General features: G+C 39.8%; 1 protein-coding gene across 4 annotated transcripts in view; it reads left to right on the forward strand.

Annotated features, from left to right (window-relative positions):
* The window catches only part of CUL1 (cullin 1), a 102,842-nt gene that overhangs the window by 37,481 nt on the left and 45,221 nt on the right, over nucleotides 1-20,140 (forward strand). For all 4 annotated transcript variants that reach the window (XM_055284405.2, XM_055284407.2, XM_055284403.2 and 1 more), the window contains exon 3: nucleotides 17,948-18,122. In XM_055284405.2, coding sequence (XP_055140380.1) covers nucleotides 17,948-18,122 — 175 coding nt within the window. The remainder of the gene's footprint in view (nucleotides 1-17,947; nucleotides 18,123-20,140) is intronic.

The following is a 20,140-nucleotide window of genomic DNA, read 5'->3' on the forward strand; positions in this document are numbered from 1 at the left end:
GGCTGAGGCAGGAGAAACACTTGCGCCTGGGAGGTCGATGCTGCAGTGAATCATGATCGCACCACTGCAGTCCAGCCTAGGCAACACAGTGAGACCCTGTTTTTACCTATCGGGTTGAAAAACATTGTTAAGAAATGACTATTACAGCCAGTGTTGGCAAGGAGACCAAGCTCTACAGTGCAGGCAGAAATGTTAGTTTGCTATGATCTTTCTGGAGGGAAATTTAGAAATATATTTTTTTGTTTTGAGATAGAGTTTTGCCCTTTCACCTAGGCTGGAGTGCAATGGCACAATCATAGCTCAGTGCAGCCTCCAACTCCTGGACTCAAGTGATTCCACCCTCCACCCCACCTCAACCTCCTGAGTAGCTGGGACTGCAGGCGCACACCACCACACCTAATTTTTTATTTTTTGCAGACATGGAGTCTTGTTATGTTGCCCAGGCTAGTCTTGAACTCCTGGCTTCAAGCAATCCTCCCACCTTGGCCTCCTGAAGTTGTGGGGTTATAGGCATGAACCACACAAGCCTGGCCTTTCTAGAGACATAAAAATGTACTGTGGCCCAGCAATTTATTTTTTCAACTTTATCCTAAGGAAATAGTTGTATTCAAAATTGCATGTGCAAGGCTCTTCAGCATATTTTAATAATAGGAAACAATGGAAAACAACCTCAATCTTCAATATTAAGGATAATTATAAACTGCTACTAAAAACGCAATGAAGACTATTGACATGGAATAATGTTCATAATATATTGCTGTGGGAAAGCAGGATATGAAGTGGGTATGTGAATTGTGAACCATCACCACACGCTCCTGCTTTTGAAAAAGTTTATGTACACCATATGGAAAGGAACTGTCCCTTATAAGGTGGTGGACGTATATATGAGTTTTTAAAAATTGCTCTTCTTTGCCTTCTAGATTTTCATATAGAGCATGCATTTAAAAGTGCAGTTTATTAGTTTGCCTTTTGCAAATGTTAAGCCTAGTTTGCAAAGTTCTTGCTATCTTTTACTACTGATCTGGTACTACTAAAATCATTCTTAGGATTGAGAAATTGTTTATCTGTCTTAAAGTAAGACCCTGTAGAAATTATGAGGTTGCATACTCGTCACAAGTGATTTTTTTTTTGGTAGGGGTGGGCAGTTAGTATAAATATGGCATGTTCTTCAGCTATTTTTCAAAGTTTGATTCACAGTATATATACTCAGAGTACTTTGAACATTATGTAACACGTTTTTTAGTTCATTATAATCAATTGCAATTAGTTTTTGCTTTTGAAGTATGCTATTAGATGTGAATTTATTTGCTTCATATGGGATATTTCTTTTCAGAAATGCACGTACCCACAGACTGGACAGGACTTTATTCTTTTATAACTACGGACGGATTATACAGGATAGTATGTGAGCCTGCTGTTCTGCCATTTGGTACAGGTTAACTTGTTAATGTGTGAAGATAGGAAGTACTATATATGTGTGTGTGTATATATATATTTATTTATTTATTTTCAGAGGGCGCCTCACTCTGTTGCCCAGGCTGGAGTGCAGTGGTGCGATCTTGGCTCATTGCAACCTCCACCTCCTGGGTTCAAGCGATTCTCATACCTCAGCCTCCCGAGTGGCTGGGATTACAGGTGCGCACCACCATGCCCGGCTAATTTTTGTATTTTTAGTAGAGACGAGGTTTCATGTTAGCCAGGCTGGTCTCAAGCTCCTGACCTCAAGCAATCTGTTCACCTCGGCCTCCCAAAGTGCTGGGATTACATGGGTGAGCCACCACACCCAGCCTAGGAAGTACTGTATTTTTAATAAAACTTTTAGTGCATCTTTCCATGTGATTTTAATAGAAGTTACTTGTTTAAATTTCCACTTCTTAAGTCGCATTTGGGAAACAAGTGGTAGTAGGAAATGATTCTGTTCTGTTTAGTTTTGCTTCTTTGATTGAATTGGCTTTTCTTTTAGCTAATGAGAATGGTTCAAGTTTGGCAATAACTAAAAGTCCAGAATTGATTCCCCAGGTGTGTTCACTTCAGAAATAAGGCATGGTGCTGTGGGTAACAGAGACATTTGAGAATACTGGCTCCGTCACCCCGCTGCTCACTTTATATTACATTAGTAGTAGATGCTGAACTCTGGGAAGGCAGTCTGTTGGTGAGGCCTAAGTCACACACATGATGCCTGGCACTGGGCAGGTGCCCAGAGGGTGTCTGCTTGCTGAAAGGTGAGATGTGAAGCTTTGCACCTAATAGGACCCTTTCACAGTGACTTGCCCCTGTCCATCAGTACAGAAGTATGCCTTGGCAGACAACGTTTCTAGGACAGCAGAAGAGTTGTAGGACCTATTTTGGAGGCTGAACCAGGCTTGGCTCTTGAACGTAAACCCCTGTACCACCTTACACCATTTCCCCACCTGCCTGTAGAGGAGGCCCCAGATACCTGCTTACGTTCTCACCTGCTTTCTGGCCAAAGAACCTCAGAGTTTTAAAAGTCAAATGCATGGGTTTGTTAGAGTCTGTGGCTGCCTTAGTATAAAATACCTAATCTATTGTCTGCTGAATGAAACTTCTATTTTATTGCCTTGTAGACTTTTAATTTTTTATCTCTGATGTTTTTGCTTTTTCTTATTTCATCTTAATTCCTATGTTTAACTTGTCCTCATACTGTTTTATTTTCCTTTAAGAATAACTTTAGATGTGACCATTTTTCTCCTAAAGATTAGTCATAGTTCGTTTTTCTACTCTTCTAAAGTAAATGATTTGTGAACACTTAATTTGTGTGCATGTTGGGGCAACAGGTGGCGAGTGTGGCATTGTGGGGGCAGTGGGTTGGGGGAGCAGCAGGAGCCCAGGCATAGAGAGCAGCCGGGAGGCTCTGGCCCTGTCCTTTCACACAGGCGCCCTTCAGGGCTCATTCTTCAGGAAAATGGCACACCTCAGAATTCAGGAATACATCCATTTTACAGTCCTTCCTTGAACATGGGGAATTCTCCCCTTCCAGATAATACACTTGAATTATCCCAATAGCGCTTTTTCCTCAGGTCTCATAGCAGTGAGGTGTGAGGAGGGGCTGGTGGCCTGGACACATCTCCCTCAGGCAGCTTCTGATCACATGAAGAGCCTGCTCGTTCCATTTCTGATAACATTTCTCCATATAGTTCAGTTGATTTAAAGCTGAGATAAAAATACTGTGAAGCTAAGACTGTGTGTCATCAGAGCTATATAAGATCTGCCTTCACTTCTGCTTCTGCTGATTCAGCCTGGATTCAAAGCACAGTTGATCCTGTTCTTTAGGCGAAGGTGCCCTAAACTGGGGGCACCTCTCGGGCTACCATGTAAACTTCGTGTCCATTGAGCACCTTTTTATATGCACCATTTGTATGTCATCTTTTGTAAAGTGTCCAAGTCTTTCACCTCCTGTTTTTTCCATTTTTGGGATATTTTGCTTTTTGTTAGTTTTAGTTCTTTATATGTCAAGGATACCAGTGTTTTGTCAGATATATTTTGCTAATATTTTCTTCAAGTCTGAGGCTTGCTAATCATTTTCTTAATGGTGTCTTTGGGTGAGCAGATGTTTACTTTGGGGAAACCTAATTTATTGGTTTTATTTATTTATTTATTTATTTTGCATTTATTGCCTCTGTGACATAAGAAACCTTTGCCTAGATCTCAAATATATTTTGTGTTTTCCTCATAAGACTTTATGGTTTGGGCATTTACTTTTAGACCTGTGATCCACCTGGAGTTAACTTTTGTATATGGTGTACAGTAAGCCTTGAGGTTAAATTTCCCCTGTGTGGATATCCAATTATTCCAGTGTCATTTGTTGAAAAAAACTTTTCCTCAATGGGCTGTCAACTTCTTGTCAATTTGTACCCCAAAAGTTGATTGATTGGAATGGTATTGAATTTTTTAATGGCTTTTTTTTTTTGAGACAGAGTTTTGCTGTTTTTGCCCAGGCTGGAGTGCAATGGCGCAACCTTGGCTTACTGCAACCTCCACCTCGCAGGTTCAAGTGATTCTTCTGCCTCAGCCTCCTGAGTAGCTGGGATTACAGACGCACGCCACCACGTCTAGCTAATTTTTTTGCATTTTTAACAGAGACAGGGTTTCACCATGTTGGCCAGGCTGGTCTTGAACTCCTGACCTCCAGTAATCCACCTACCTCGGCCACCCATAGTGCTGGGATTACAGGTGTGAGCCATTGTGCCTGGCCTTAATGGCTTTGAGATCTAATTCACATAGCATACAGTGCACTCATTTAAAGTGTACATTTCAATAGTTTCTGGTATATTTACAGATAATGTTCAACTGTCATATTCAATTTTAGAAGATTTTCATCATCTCAAAAAGAAACCCTGTGCCCTTTAGTTGTCACTTCCTTCTTACCCCTACCTTCTACTAATGTACTTTGTCTCTATAAATTCACCTATTCTGAACATTTTGTATACATATAACTATATGATATGTGGTGTTATGGACTTAATTGTGCCCCTCCTCCATTCATATCTTGAAGCCCTAACCCCCAGTATATTTGGATGGTATTTGGAGGTAAGGCTCTTTGGGGGAATAATTAAGGTTAAATAAAATCGTGACAGTGGGGCCTTACCCTGATAGGATTGGTGTCCTTATAAGAAGAGGAAGAGACACCAGAGAGCTCTCTCTCCACATACACAGAGGAAAGGCCATGTGAGGACACAATGAGGAGGCGGCCATCTGCAACCCTGGAAGAGAGCCCTCACCAGAAACCAACCCTGACAGCACCTTGAGCTCGGATCTCTAGTCTCCAGAACTGTGAGAAAATAAATTCCTGTTGTTTAAGCCATCTAGTCTGGTATTTTATTATGGCAGCCTAAGCCGACTAATACATGTGGTCTTTCGTGACTGGCTTTCTTCCATTTAGTATAATGTTTTCAGACTTCATCCATGTTGTAGCATATGTCAGTACTTCATTTTTATGATAAAATAAGATTCCATTCTGTGGATATACCACATTTTGTTTATCCGTTCATCAGGTGATGGACAGTTGGGTTATTTCCACCTTTTACTATTACGAATAGTGCTGCTGTAAATATTTGTGTACAGGTTTCTATGTAGACATATGTTTTCATTTTTCTTAGATGCCTACAAGTGTAATTTCTGGGTCAGATGGTAACTGTGTGTTTAACCACTTGCAGAACTACCAAATTATTTTCCAAAGTGGCTGCATTATTTTACTTTCCCACCAGCAGTGTATGAGGGTTCCAGTTTCTCCACATTCTGGCCAACACTTGTTGTGTTGTGTTGTGTTGTATTTATTTATTTATTTTGAGACAGAGTCTTGCTGTCATTCAGGCTGGAGTGCGCGGCAAGATCTCAGCTCACTACAGCCTCCTCCTCTTAGGTTCAAGTGATTCTTCTGCCTCAGCCTTCTGAATAGCTGGAACCACAGGTGTGCACCACCATGCCCAGCTAATTTTGGTGTTTGTAGTAGAGACAGGGTTTCATCATGTTGGCCAGGCTGGTCTCAAACTCCTGGCCTCAAGTGATTCTCCTGCCTCGGCCCCCCATAGTGCTGGGATTGCAGGCATGAGCCACCACATCCGGCTCAACATTTGTTATTTTCTGACTTTTTGATTCTAGCCATCCTAGTGGGAATGAAGTAGTATCTCATTGTGGTTTTGATGTGCACCCTTATTGAAAATCAGGTGTCCACAGACTCATGAGTTTATTACTGTCATTTTGTAGTAAGTTTTGAAATTGTGATGTTTGAGTCCTACAATGTTGTTCTTTTTGAAGATTCTTTTGGCTCTTTTGAGTCTCTTGAAATTCTGTATGTACTTTGGAATCAGCTTGTTACTTCCTACAGTGGAGCCAACTGGGATTATGATAGGGATTACACTGAATCTTTGGATCAATTTGGGGAGTATATTAGTCTGTTCTCATACTGCTAATAAAGATATACCCGAGACTGGGTAATTTATAAAGGAAAGAGGTTTAATGGACTCACAGTTCCACATGGCTAGGGAGGCCTCACAATCATGGTAGAAGGCAAAGGAGAAGCAAAGTCACGTCTTACATGGCAGTAGGCAAGAGAGCTTATGTAGGGAAACTCCCATTTATAAAACCATCAGATTCTGTGAGACTTATTCACTACCACGAGAACACTATCTGGGAAACTGCTTTCATGATTCAGTTATCTCCACCTGATCTTGCCCTTGACACATGGAGATTATTACAGTTCAAGGTGCTATTTGGGTGGGGACACAGCCAAACCATGTCAGGGAGTATTGCCATTTTAATAATTCTTAAATCTTTCTACCTTTTCTGTTTTTTTTTTTTTTTTTTCTTTGAGATGGAGTCTCACTCACTCTGTCGCCCAGGCTGGAGTGCAGTGCATGTTCTTGGCTCACTGCGGTCTCTGCCTCCTGGGTTCAAGCGATTCTCCTGCCTCAGCCTCCTGAGTAGCTGGGATTACAGACATGCACCACCACGCCCAGCTAATTTTTGTATTTTTCGTAGAGACTGGGTGTCTTACCATGTTGGCCAGGCTAGTCTCAAACTCCTGACCTCAAGTGATCCACCTGCCTCGGCCTCCCAAAGTGCTGGGATTATAGGCATCAGCCATCATGCCCAACTCTTTCTACCTTTTTTGATATAAGTATTTGAAAGTATAAATTTCCTTGTAAGGATTTTTACCCTCATTCCACAAATTTTGATATATTGTATCTTCATTATTTAATTCAAAACACTTTCTTTGACCTTTGAATTATATAGAAAGATGTTTAGAAATATTGGATTTTCCCGTGTAGCTTATTGTTACTAATTCCTAATTATAATTCCATTTTGATCAGAGAACACACTGTATAATTTCAGTCCTTTTAAATGTATTGAAACATGTTTAATGGCCCAGAAAATAGCCTATCTTGGTGAACGTACTATGTACTCTTGAAAAGAATGTGGGTTCTGCAGCCGTTGGCCGTAGATGGTGATGTGCTGCAGCTGGATCAGATCAGCTTGCGGGAGATGATTGTGCCCATCTCTCCCCATCTCCCTGTGTGATATCGTCCTGTTGGTAGCTTGCATCTGCCATGGTGGGAACCTTATACAATAGACATCTACAGAGGCTACAAATCAGGGCTTTTCTTTTTTTCTTTTCTCCCCCCTCAGAGAGCCAATTTACCAGTATACCACTGGGTGTAGAATGTTACAGCTGCCCATACAGATCATCCAAGTTGTGATTGATATTTTTTCTGTGGTCTAGTTGCTGAGAGGAATGTTGAATCTTATCCTATGACTGTGAAATTGTCTCCTTTACCCTTTAATTCTGTCAAATGTTCATATATTTTAGGCCGGATGTGGTGGCTCATACCTGTAATCCCAGCACATTGGGAGGCCAAGGTGGGCAGATCACCTGAGGCCAGGAGTTCAAAACCAGCCTGGCCAACATGATGAAACCCTCTCTCTACTAAAAATACAAAAATTAGCGGGTCATGGTGGCAGGCGCCTGTAGTTACTCTGGAGGCTGAGGCAGGAGAATCGCTTGAACCCGGGAGGTGGAAGTTTCAGTGAGCCGAGATTGCACCACTGCACTCCAGCCTAGGTGACAGAGCAAGACTCCATCTCAAAAAACACATTTTTTTCATATATTTTGAAACTCTGTTGTTAGACAAAAATCCATTTGCAAATATGTCTTTTAAGTACATTTATTATGAAATGTGTCCCTTTTTATCCCTGGTAGTAATTTGTTGTCTGATAGTTATAGCTTCTTTAGCCTCTTTCTGGGCTTAATGTTTGCATGATAATCTTTTTCCGTCCATTTGCTTTCAACTTATATGTATTTTTATATTTAAATCGTGTCTCTTATGTCAACATATAGAGCAGTCTTGCTGCTTTGCCCCTTCTGACCATCTCTGTCTTTTAATTGTAGTTTTAGCCCATTAACATTTGTTATAATTATTAATAGATTAATTTTAGGCCTACCATGTTGTTTTTTTCTCCCCTTAAAAATTTTCTTTGTTCTTGCTTTCCACTCTTATTTAGGATTATTTGAAATTTTTTTATAGTTCCTTTTTAATATATTTGTTGGTTGTTTCTGCAGAGTGTGTGTGTGTGTGTGTGTGTGTGTGTGTGTGTGTGTGTGTGTGTGAAAGAGAGAAGAAGGAATAAAGAGATTGCTCTGAGGATATAATACACATTTTTCTTTGTTAACATTCTACTTAGAGTTAAGATTGTATGACATCATAGAAAATGTAGAGGAATTGTGGTTGTATAGTTCCATTTACTACTCCTGTCTCTCTCCTTTATATTACCTCTACATATGTTTTTAAACCCACAAGCTGATATTATAAATTTTTGTTTTAAACCATCCTTTGTATTTTAAAGAATTAAGAAAAGTATATTTACCCAGATATTTACTGTTTCTACTGCTCTTCATTCCTTCCTAAAGATGCAGGATTCTATTGTAGTGTCAGTTTGCTTCCACCCAAAATGCAGGTCTGTACTATGAATTCCCTTAGTTTTATTTTACCTGAAAATAGCATTATTTTGCCTTCATCTTTGAAGGATATTTTCACTGGCTATAGAATTACATCGATTTCTTTTTTTCTTTCAGCATTTTTTTTTTCTTTCATCACTTAAACATGTTATTGCACTGTCTTCTGGCCTTTGTAGTTTTTGATGAGAAGTTACTGGTCGTGTGAATTCTTTTTCTGTGTTACATTATTTTTCCCTGTCTGCTTTCAAGATTTTTCCCCCTTTGGTTTTCTAGAAGTTTTAATCTTTTTTCCTCTGAAGAGTTGATCGTTTCTGTTGGTCTCTCTGCAAACCCATGACTCTTGTCTTTATTTTGCTGTCAAGACCATCCAATGAGTAATTTATTCTAGATTTCCTGGTATTTCAGTTCTAGAATTTTTACGTTCTTTTTCATGGTTTCTGTTTTTGTGCTGCAATTTTCATTGTTTATGAACATATTTTTCTATATCTTTTATTATAACTATAATAGTTGCTTTAGAGTCTTTGTCTCCTAATTCCAACATTTGGGTCAACTACAGCTGGTCTCTGTTGATTGTCTTTTGTCTTGAGAGTGGATCTCATTTTCCTGTTTCTTTTACATCAACAATGTTGGACTGTGCCATTCCGTTCTTCCAACACTAGGCCACTTTTAGGCCACTTTTCAGTATACACCTCCTTTTGGTGGTTCTCTGGTGCCTTCAAGATCATTGTCTTGTGGTTAGGTACTTTGGTACTTTTAAAATTGGAATCATGGTTTAAGTAATTGAAAGTTTCAGAGGCTCCACAGTAACTATTAGGATGAAGATGGACTGGAGGTAGGGGGTAGAAAGGAGATGTGTTCTCTATTCGCAGGAAATCAATAATTTACGCAAACGTTGATTGGTCAAAGAACAAAACAAGCATATGACTTAAAGACATGTACATATCCAGCTAAAAATGAAGAACTAACTCTAGAAACAGTTAAAGATGGTTCCCACTATGGGTGGGGAGGGTTGGGTCATAACATTCTGGCTTGTTCTTCAGTTGTTTTGCTTGTTTCATCTCTTCAATTTAGATATACATTGAACCTAAATTGTCATAAGCAGGAAGTCTCCTAACCACTGTCATCTAATGCTTTCCATTCCTGACTAGATAATGGTGAGGAGTGATGCTAATTTGGGAATGAATGTGATGTTAAACTGAGTAGAAACTTTAAAACAGCTTTTAAGAGGTGTTCGTTTTGTTTCAATTGTGCCTTTCAATCTGTTTTGTGAGGCCCCTTGCCTGTGTATGTGTGAGGTCCTCTCTGAGGGGTGGGCTTGGAGGAGGAAGTAATGGTGGGGAGGGGCAGTGTTCTGGGCACTGAGCTTTCCTCCACAAAGAACACTTGGTGAGAATGAAAGGATTCTGTGGCCCAAAGTTTAAAACCCCTAGCCCTGCTCTCTAGAAGCAACTGCTACATTGATTCATTGATTCGAGTGCATCGCAAAGTCAGTGCACATAGTACAGTAGCTGGCCAGGTATCAGTGATGACCTAGTCATCATCATTGCATCAGTGCACACTTGAGTGCAGCCTTGTTCTTTCTGTCAGCAAATTATTTAAGGACCATTGCAAGAATCTGCCCTGAAAGAATAAACCTTTGGATATCACGAAAGCTCAGGATCAGACTTAGAAAATGGATGGGCGCAGATTAGGAGAAAATCCTAGAATTAGCCTTGGACTACTACTAAGGAGTGCTAACACACTTAGTGGCTCAGAGGACAACGTTATGTGGAAAAACACAGACAGCCTTAGTAAGAGTCATAATGATTCAGAATGGACTCTATGTAAAACCATTTTGGCAATATCCTAGCCAATCTATTTAGCTTTTCTTTATCCACTTACAAGAATGTTAGGATAAATCTGTTTAAGTCTAAAACAGGTGATTCTTTAGTAAGTAAAAGTAAAAATTCCATCTGCTGAAAATGCATTCTAGTTGGCAGCATTTTCTTTTCTTAGATATACTTAATGATACATGTTACGATTGATGTCTTAGCTGAAATTTGATAAATATATTAGTCTTTTTAACCACCATCTATTCCATGACATTGTTAAAAGCTGTGTACTCTGTCTTCAGGTGGATCCAAGAGTGGGTTTAACTAATTCCCTTTGTTTGACAAATAACTTGTTATAAGTTTTTTTGCCATTAGGAGCAATGCTGTGATAGTTTGCTAGCTAAGTATTTGTACACTTCCATGATGATTTCCCTGTGACAAATGCTTATAAATATAATTGCTGTATCAAAAGGAATGCATTTGTTGAAGGCTTTTGAATATTTCCAGATTTTACTTCAGAAACGGTGTAATTGTGTACACTCTTAAACATACGGAAGCTCCCATTTTCCTGCACTTTAGCTATCATTGGGTTTGTTTTTTAAAAAACCTTCGTTAATTTCGTAGCTGGGAAGCCATAGATTGCCAAGGAACAGAAGTGAGGCTGAACTAAATAACCTAAAACATCCTGGAACCAAGCACCTAAAACTGGGTGCTGTGTGAAATACAGCGAAGTGTAATGCTCTGCACAAAAGTAAGAGGGAATTCCCAGGCATCTGAAGAAGAGAAGAGAGCTGAAAATGAAGGCGCTAACCATTGTGAGCCTCTGTGTGGCAGCATAAGGACTTGCGCAAGGTAGGCTGGCCGGTAGGGGTCACACAGAAAAGGAAACAAAGCCTTACGCCTGGCTGGGAGGGGCTGAGAGCTGACGTTTCCATGGAAACCTGGAAGACAGAAGCCTAAATACCCTTAAGTGTATAGGTGAACTGAAAAAAATAATAATCATCGACCTACTCTCCCAGGAAAGCAACTACTAAAGGATTTAAGCTGAGCTCTGGATATAAGGAGAGTGGGGAAAGTTGTCTTTAGAATCAAGGAGCAAAAAACACTATGGAAAACAAGACAGGTTTTTAAAAGAGAAATTCTATAAATGTAAAATGAAGTCATTAAAATTAAACAGTAAATTTGACACAACTGAAAGAGAATCACTTAACCAGATGGCAGATCAGGAAAAATTAGAAAGTTTGAACAAAGATAAAGTGATAGAAGATCATTGAAGATTTTCAACTGAGGTATAGAAGGTAACATGAAAATATCTCACATACACGTAATAGAAGAGCTAGAAGAAAATAGAAAGGGGACCGGAAATATTTGAAGAAGTGATAGAATCTTCCAGAACTGTTGGCAAGGTAAAGTGGGTATGTCATACTTTAAGGTAATTAACCATTTCAAGAATGTATAACTCCAAAATAAAACGAGATATAAGGGAACAAGTAAACTACCATTCCAGTAGAAGGGGAAAGGGAAGAAAACCAGAAACATAGAAACAGAGTTAAAATAGAAAATACAAAATAGGATCATAGAAATTAATCCAAATAACAGTATAAAACAGTTTACCTAAAACCAAACTCGTCTATCAGATAATATTAGACTCAGTTTTTTTAAAAAGTCAATTATGCTATGGTGGTTTACAGTAGACACACCAAGACACAGAAACAAAGGTTGAAAATAAAGGGCTGAAACAAAGACATTTAAGGAAAATTCTAACCGAAAGATAGGTATAATAATATCAGATACAATAAGTTTCTAAGGCAATATTGTTAGGAATAAACGTGGTTACTTCCTAATGATAAAAGGTGCAGGTTACCAGGAATATAATTTCAAATATGTATATTAGTTAACACTGCCTCAAAATATGGCAGATATTTTAGAGAATTATAAGATAAATTGATAAAACCATTGGGAGATTTCACTAAAAATTTCTTGGTAATTAATAAGCAGACAAATCAGAAACAATATAGAAGATCTGAAAAATAGAGTTGACTGGCTCTAATGGGTCCCTGTATCCAACAGTTAGAGATGGACATTATTTTTAGGCACATGTGAAATAATCGCCACCCTGTTCTGGCCCAGCAGAAATTACATACTTGGCAACAAGTCTCATCACATTTTAAATAAACTATCAAAAAGATAACATTCTCATGTTTCCGCAATTTAATTTTAAAATGAAATTGAATTTTTTTGAAGGTCAAATACATTTTGGAAATCTAAACTGTTTAACTCTTAGAACGAACAGTGGAAAAGAGAAAATATGACTGAATGATAAGGAAAATATATACACATCAGATTTATGTGATGCAGCCAAGTGGCATATAGAAGAAACTCTAGTATTAGTATAAGTTTTTCCTATACTTTCCATGTAGTATGAACATTTTATGTAAGTATTTTAAATGCTTATTTAAAAAAAGAAATTACAAAGTTAACCAAAACAATGATTTATAGAGAAAAAGCATATGTAAGGAAAGAAGTAGGCTGGGCGTGGTGGCTCACGCCTGTAATCCCAGCACCTTGGGAGGCAGAGGTGGGCAGATCACCTGAGGTCAGAAGTTCAAGACCAGCCTGACCAACATGGAGAAACTCCATCTCTACTAAAAATACAAAATTAGCCGGGCATGGTGGTGCACGCCTGTAATCTCAGTTACTCAGGAGGCTGAGGCAGGAGAATCGCTTGAACCTGGGAGGCAGAGGTTGCAGTGAGCCAAGATCGCGCCACTGCACTCCAGCCTGGGCAACAGAGCGAGACTCCATTTCAAAAAAAAAAAGTAAAAAGGTACAGAAATGAAATAAAGATACAGTAATGAAAATTATTAAAACCCAAAATAGTTCTTTAAAAAACCGAGACACCTCTGGCAAAATTAATGATAAAAAGAACGGCTTTGAGGCGCCACACACTGCACCCATCTAAAACAGCAAACTTAATCCATAAATGCATGTGTCTGCTCCACCAACTGGCCCTTCCCCCATCTCTCTTTGGCCTTCCTCCTCCCTGAGACACAACAATATTGGATTGAGGCCAGTTGCTAACCCCCACAATGGCTTCAGAGTGTTCAAGTAAAATGAAGAGTTGCATGTCTCTCACTTTTTAGATCAAAAGCTAGCAGCGATTAAGCCAAATGAGGAAGGCATGTTGAAAGCTGAGACAGGCCAAAAGCTAGGTCTCTTGTGCTAAACAGTTAGCCAAGTTGTGAATGCTAAGGAAAAGTTCTTGGAGGAAATTAAAAGCGCTGCTCCAGTGAATGCACAAATGATAAGAAAGCGAAACAGCCACATTGCTGGTAAGGAGAAAGTTGGAGTGGTCTGGATAGAAGATCAAACCAGCCGGCCGGGCGCGGTGGCTCACGCTTGTAATCCCAGCACTTTGGGAGGCCGAGGCGGGCAGATCACGAGGTCAGGAGATCGAGACCACGGTGAAACCCCGTCTCTACTAAAAATACAAAAAAGTTAGCCGGGCGTGGTGGCGGGCGCCTGTAGTCCCAGCTACTCAGAGAGGCTGAGGCAGGAGAATGGCGTGAACCCAGGAGGCGGAGCTTGCAGTGAGCCGAGATTGCGCCACTGCACTCCAGCCTGGGCGACAGAGCAAGACTCCGTCTCAAAAAAAAAAAAAAAAAAGATCAAACCAGCCACAGCATTCCTTTAAGCCAGTGCCTAACCCAGAGCAAGGCCCTAACTCTGCAATTCTGTAAAGGCTGAGGGAAGTGAGGAAGCCACAGAAGAAAAGCTAGAAGCTAGCAGAGGTTGGTTCATGCGATTAAAGAAAAGAAGCCATCTTTTATAACAGTAGTGCAAGGTGAAGCAGCAAGTGCTGATGGAGAACAGCAAGTTAGCCAGAAAATCTAGGATCATTGATGAAGGTGGCTGCATAAACAACAGATACTCAATTTAGTCAAAACATCCTTCTATTGGAAGGAGATGCCACCTAGGACTTTTTTTTTTTTTTAATTATATTTTAAGTTCTAGGGTACATGTGCACAACCTGCAGGTTTGTTACATAGGTATACATGTGCCATGTTGGTTTGCTGCACCCATTAACTCATCATTTACATTAGGTATTTCTCCGGATGCTATCCCTTCCCCAGCCCCCCGCCCCACAACAGGCCCTGGTGTGTGATGTTCCTTGCCCTGTGTCCAAGTGTCTTCATTGTTCAATTCCGACCTATGAGTGAGAACATGCAATGTTTGGTTTTCTGTCCTTGTGATAGTTTGCTCAGAATGATGGTTTCCAGCTTCATCCATGTCCCTGGTAAAGAACATGAACTCATCCTTTTTTATGGCTGCATAGTATTCCATGCTACCTGGGACTTTCATAGCTAGAGAGAAGTTAATGCTTGTGTCAAAGCTTCAAAGGACAGGCTGACTCTCTTAGGGGTGAATGTAGCTGGTGACTTTGTTGAAATGAGTGATCACTTAGCATTCTGAAAATCCTAAGGCCCTTAAGAATTATGCTAAGTCAAGCCAATGTGGTGACACGTGCCTGTATTTTCACCTTCCCAGGAGGCTAAGGTGGGAGGATCACTTCAGACCAAGAGTTTGAGGCAGTAGCCTGCTATGATCATGTCTGTGAATAGCCACTGCTCTCCAGCCTGGGCAACATAGTGAGATCCTGTCTCTTTAAAAAAAAAAAAAAAAAAAAAAAACTCTGTCTATGCCCTAGAAATGAATATTAAAACCATGATAAACCACAGTATGAATGCATGGCCAAGGTTGTGGTTGATGAAAACTCATGCACTACAGGTTGCTGGACAGCCGCTTTGTAGCACCAAGTTGGCAACTCTTAATAAAGTTAAACCCACCACTTTGGGAGGCCGAAGCAGGAGGATTGCTTGAGCCCAGGAATTTTGGACCAGCCAGGGCAACATAGCAAGATCCCATCTCTACAAAAAATTGTTTAAAAGGGCCCGGCAAGGTGGCTCACATCCTAGCAACTTTGGGAGGTTGAGGCAGATGGATTGCCTGAGGTCAGGAGTTCAAGACCAGCCTGACCAATATGGTGAAACCCTGTCTCTACTAAAAATACAAAAATTAGCCAGGAATGGTGGCAGGCGCCTGTAATTCCAGCTACTCTGGAGGCTGAGGCAGGAGAATCGCTTGAACCCGGGAAGCAGAGGTTGCAGTGAGCCAAGATTGCATCACTGCACTCCAGCCTGGGAGACAGAGTGAGACTCTGTCTCAAAAAAATATATATATATATACCTCTCTTGTCACTTTGTCACTTAGTGTTTCTGTGCTCCAAGAAACTTGTACATTTACTCAAGGAGACCTGCTAGTTTTATTCTTTGCAGCTTTGTAAATACACAAAAAATAGGTACCTGCCAAAAGGACCATTAGCAAAGTCCACCACCAAGAGAGTTGATAAAGTATTGTAAATGTGTGTTACACAGTATATTACAGCTGTGGCTATGTCAGATATCATCAAAAACAAATGGCAGAGCAAATGTACATATTATAGTTTGTATAATTTAAAAATGTAGAACATGGCCAGGTGTGGTGGCTCACGCCTGTAATCCCAGCAGTTTGGGAGGCCAAGGCAGGCGGATAACCTGAGGTTGGGAGTTTGAGACCAGCCTGACCTACATGGAGAAACCTCATCTCTACTAAACATACAAAAGTAGCCAGGCGTAGTGGCGCCTGCCCGTAATCACAACTACTCGGGAGGCTGAGGCAGGAGAATCGCTTGAACCCCGGAGGTAGAGGTTGTAGTGAGCCGAGATCACGCCATTGCACTCCAGTCTGGGCAACAAGAGTGAAACTCCATTTCAAAAAAACAAAATGTAGAACATGTGAAATATATTTGATACATATTTATACAGCAAAATATAAAAACATAGGAATGGTATATACCAAATCATGGTGCTATTTGCTAGGGTAAGAGGAAGGAGTAGGATGAAAGAGGGAGAATATAGTGCTTCACTTATAACCTGTAATATTTTCTCAAAAGTTGAGGGAGGCTGTAGGTGGAATATGAGACAAGTGTGGGAATGCAGTAAGATCTATCAAAACGGGGTCATGAGTATACAGTAGTTGTTTATTGTAATCTGTGATTTTCCCTGTACAATTGAAATAGTTAATAATTTTTCATTGTTTTAAAATATAGTTCTTCGATTACTACCTAGATTGGTTGAGTATTTTATTAGGTTTGGGGGCATTAGTATATATTTATTTTACCTTTTAGATTTTCTGTGGTATATTTTGTCATGTTTCCATAGAGATTCATTTTTTAAATTGCTTTAAATTGCCTTAATTTATTAAAGATAGTTTAAGGTATTTAATCTTAATCTACAATTTTGAATTTATTTATTTGTTTTTTGAGACAGAGTCTCACTGTGTCGCCCAGGCTGGAGTGCAGTGGCGCGATCTCAGCTCGCTGCAATCTCCACCTCCTGGATTCATGCCATTCTCCTGCCTCAGCCTCCTGAGTAGCTGGGACTACAGGCGCCTGCCACCACGCCCGGCTAATTTTTTGTGTGTTTTTAGTAGAGACGGGGTTTCACCGTGTTAGCCAGGATGGTCTCAATCTCCTGACCTTGTGATCCACCCGTCTCAGCCTCCCAAAGTGCTGGGGTTACAGGCGTGAGCCACTGTGCCTGGCCTGAATTCATTTTTTTGTATGATCTTACTTAGAAAGGGCCGCTCCAACCTGACAACAGATAAGTGTTCACATATATATTCTTGGTTTTACTGTTTTAGCTTGTATATTTTAAATCTTAATCCATTTGTAATATATTTTGGAATATAACATGGAATTTTTAGTAATATCTTGCCCTCATGCCATTTATTAATCTATCTTTTACCCGCTGTCTTGAAGTATCTTTATATAGTAAATTCTTAATTATACCAGAATATTGTTTTGTTCTGTTTTGTTGATCTTTCTGAGTATAAGTATCTTTCCATTCATTTTATTCAATTAATAATACATTGCAGGTAAGCTCATCATATTTAAAGGATACAACAGAACACGGTGGTTCTCTGCCCTGCCCGTCCCCATCTTCTCATTCTCTGCACTTCCCCTGCAGATGCGGCTGTTTTGCAATCAGCTGTCTCTGCTGTGGTTTATACATCTCTGTATTTCTCAGGAGTGTGTGGACACTGCTGCCATTCACTGATAAGTTTTAGATGTCTATGACTGCTGTAATATAAGGACTTGGCTCTCTGAGTCATTTTAAAGTAAAGTTTGTGTTATTTCAATATTTAGAATCTGTGCCTCTGAAAAAGTTACAGCTGAGCATCATAATAGACAGTGCTTATTGTTAGCTTTTTGTTTTTCCTGGAGTCAGTAATTGCATTTTTCTTTTGGGACAGTTTTCCGCAAGGTCAGTCACATTAGATAATCTAATGTCCAGATTTTTTTATTGGCAACCTCCCTCCTGGAATGTTCCCTTCACCACCTTGGCGGTGTTGCTCTCAAGGCCTACCAACAACCTTGTGAATGGGGCTTGTTGACTTTTAGCTTTATGGATAGTGTGAATGGGATCTTTGTTCCATTCTAGTTTTTAACAGGTTTTGGTTGATATATTGGGAATGCATTGGTAATGAAATATAAGAAAATATGTTTATGTTAATGACTGTTAATGTCTGTGATATATGTTGGTTTCCTTAACTTTTCTCCAAGTCATGTTTATAACTACTGTACTAGTGTTCACCAGTCAAACCAAGCACGAGGAGCTGGAGTTCCTCCTTCTAAGTCGAAAAAGGGGCAGACACCTGGAGGAGCTCAGTTTGTTGGCCTGGAATTATATAAACGACTTAAGGAATTTTTGAAGAATTACTTGACAAATCTTCTTAAGGTAAGCTGTTTTATATATATACTGAGTATTCATAACAGGATATTAAAAAAAGAGTGAAATAATGGTTCTAACTTGTTAAATCTTTCACTGTCATCTGTTAATGTTTTAGACACTAACGTAGGTGACAGTGTTTTGCTATTGCATAGTCTTTTACCTACTGTGAATATGAAATCACCATAAACTATATTCTGGGGTTTTGTTTTTTCGAGATGGAGATCTCACTATGTTGCCCAGGCTGGATTTTTGATCTCCTGGGCTCAAGTGATCCTTCCACTTCGGCCTCCTGAGTAGCTGAGACTCTGCAAATGCTCACCACTGTGCCCAGCTCATTCTGTTTTTTAAAATTAGAAAGCTTTGATAACCTTTTAGCATAATAGTGCTTTCCTTAAATTACCAACCATTTTGGATTTGGTTGTTAGAAATGATGAACTTTTTCATTTAAAGCAAATATGTATTCCAGTTATCTGCATTTTACTGTGAACCCAATGTGGTGTTCCCTATCAAGGTGTAGAAATAATTGTAAGGTTATTCAGTCTTGGAAACCATGTTTTTCAAGTGTGATCTTGCTCTTTACACATGGTTGTGAAGTACTTTTTTTCTTTTCTTTTCCTTTTTTTTTTTTTTTAAGACAGGGTCTTGTTCTGTCACCCAGGCTGGAGTGCAATAGTGCAATCATAGGTCATTGCAGCCTCCAACCCCTGGGCTCAAACAATCCTCCCGCCTTAGCCTTCTGAGTAGCTAGGACTACTGGTATGTACCACCATACCCACCTCCCAGCTAATTTTTAAATCTTTTGTAGAATCAGGGTCTCTTTATGTTGCCCAGGCTGCTCTCCAACTCCTGGGCTCAAGCAGTCCTCCACCTCCACCTCCTGAAGTGTTGGGATTACAGGTGTGAGCCACAGTGCCTAGCCATGACGTGTATTTCAAAACTGCTGTGAAATTGTGCTTGTGACTGGGATGAGTTTCATTGTGAATATCCATTTCCTTCTAGCATAGGTCTCTCCCACTCCAAGCCTTTGGTTGGGCAGTGGTGGAGTCTTTTCCCCTTCATCTCCCACCTTTTTCTTCCTTGGTCTTCATCCTTTGTAGCAAAGGCAGTGTGACTCCTTGTATCTAGCCACAAGATGAGCAAGTGGGTCCCTCATCTGGTTCTATAGTGTCATAGAGTGAAAACATCTATACTGTGAACCCAGGGAAATTTGCGGGAACTCTTCTGTGTATATATTTTAAATATTTTTTATTTACACAATGTGCAAAAATTTCTGCATGCTGCAAAATTGTTTTACCTAATTTATTTTTGCAAGCTAATTGAAAACTTTAAAACATCTTGCTAACAGACTGTATGTAGTTGGCTGGCCACAAGTTGTGACTAGTGTATTATTTTCATCTTCCCCAAATGGTGTCTCTAAGGTCTTGCTGAAGCCACTGTTCTTTTTATTCACAACACATCATAAAGTGAATGTTGTAATTAATTAATTATTCTTTAGTACTAAAGTAAGAAACAGTATATTGTGCCAAGTAAAAATGTTGATGACCATGCCATCAGTGATATTTTTGCATTTTAAAAAGGTCAAGTACCATCATCCAAAATAGCTTAGCTTTACATTTTAAAGTTCATTTTATATTATTTAAATTTAAATGAACAAAAAATTACTTGTCTCAAGAGATGATCAGGTTTTTACATGGCTTGTTCGGTCACTTGTGTACCTTATACATGTGGAGCTCCCAGTCTGTTGTAGCCGTTTAGTTTTCATTGAAGACACTGAGGCTCAGAGAAGCCAGTGGGCTCACCCCAGCCCTTCCTGCAGCCCTTCTGCCCCCACCTTCCTCTTTCGTGCTTCTCTGCTGCACACACCTAAATGGCAGTGCTGCCATACAGTGCCATTAACGTTTTTAAAGGGTAAGGCTTGCTTTGTAGATGCCATTAATCCCTAAGAAAAAATTTCAAGTTAGTCTCCTTCAAATAAAAATTTGTGACTCAAGTTGTGGAAATCTGGATAAAAATAATTTTGGTAA

The sequence above is a fragment of the Symphalangus syndactylus genome, chromosome 6 (assembly GCF_028878055.3).
Source record: "Symphalangus syndactylus isolate Jambi chromosome 6, NHGRI_mSymSyn1-v2.1_pri, whole genome shotgun sequence".
Classification (NCBI taxonomy): Eukaryota; Metazoa; Chordata; class Mammalia; order Primates; family Hylobatidae; genus Symphalangus; species Symphalangus syndactylus.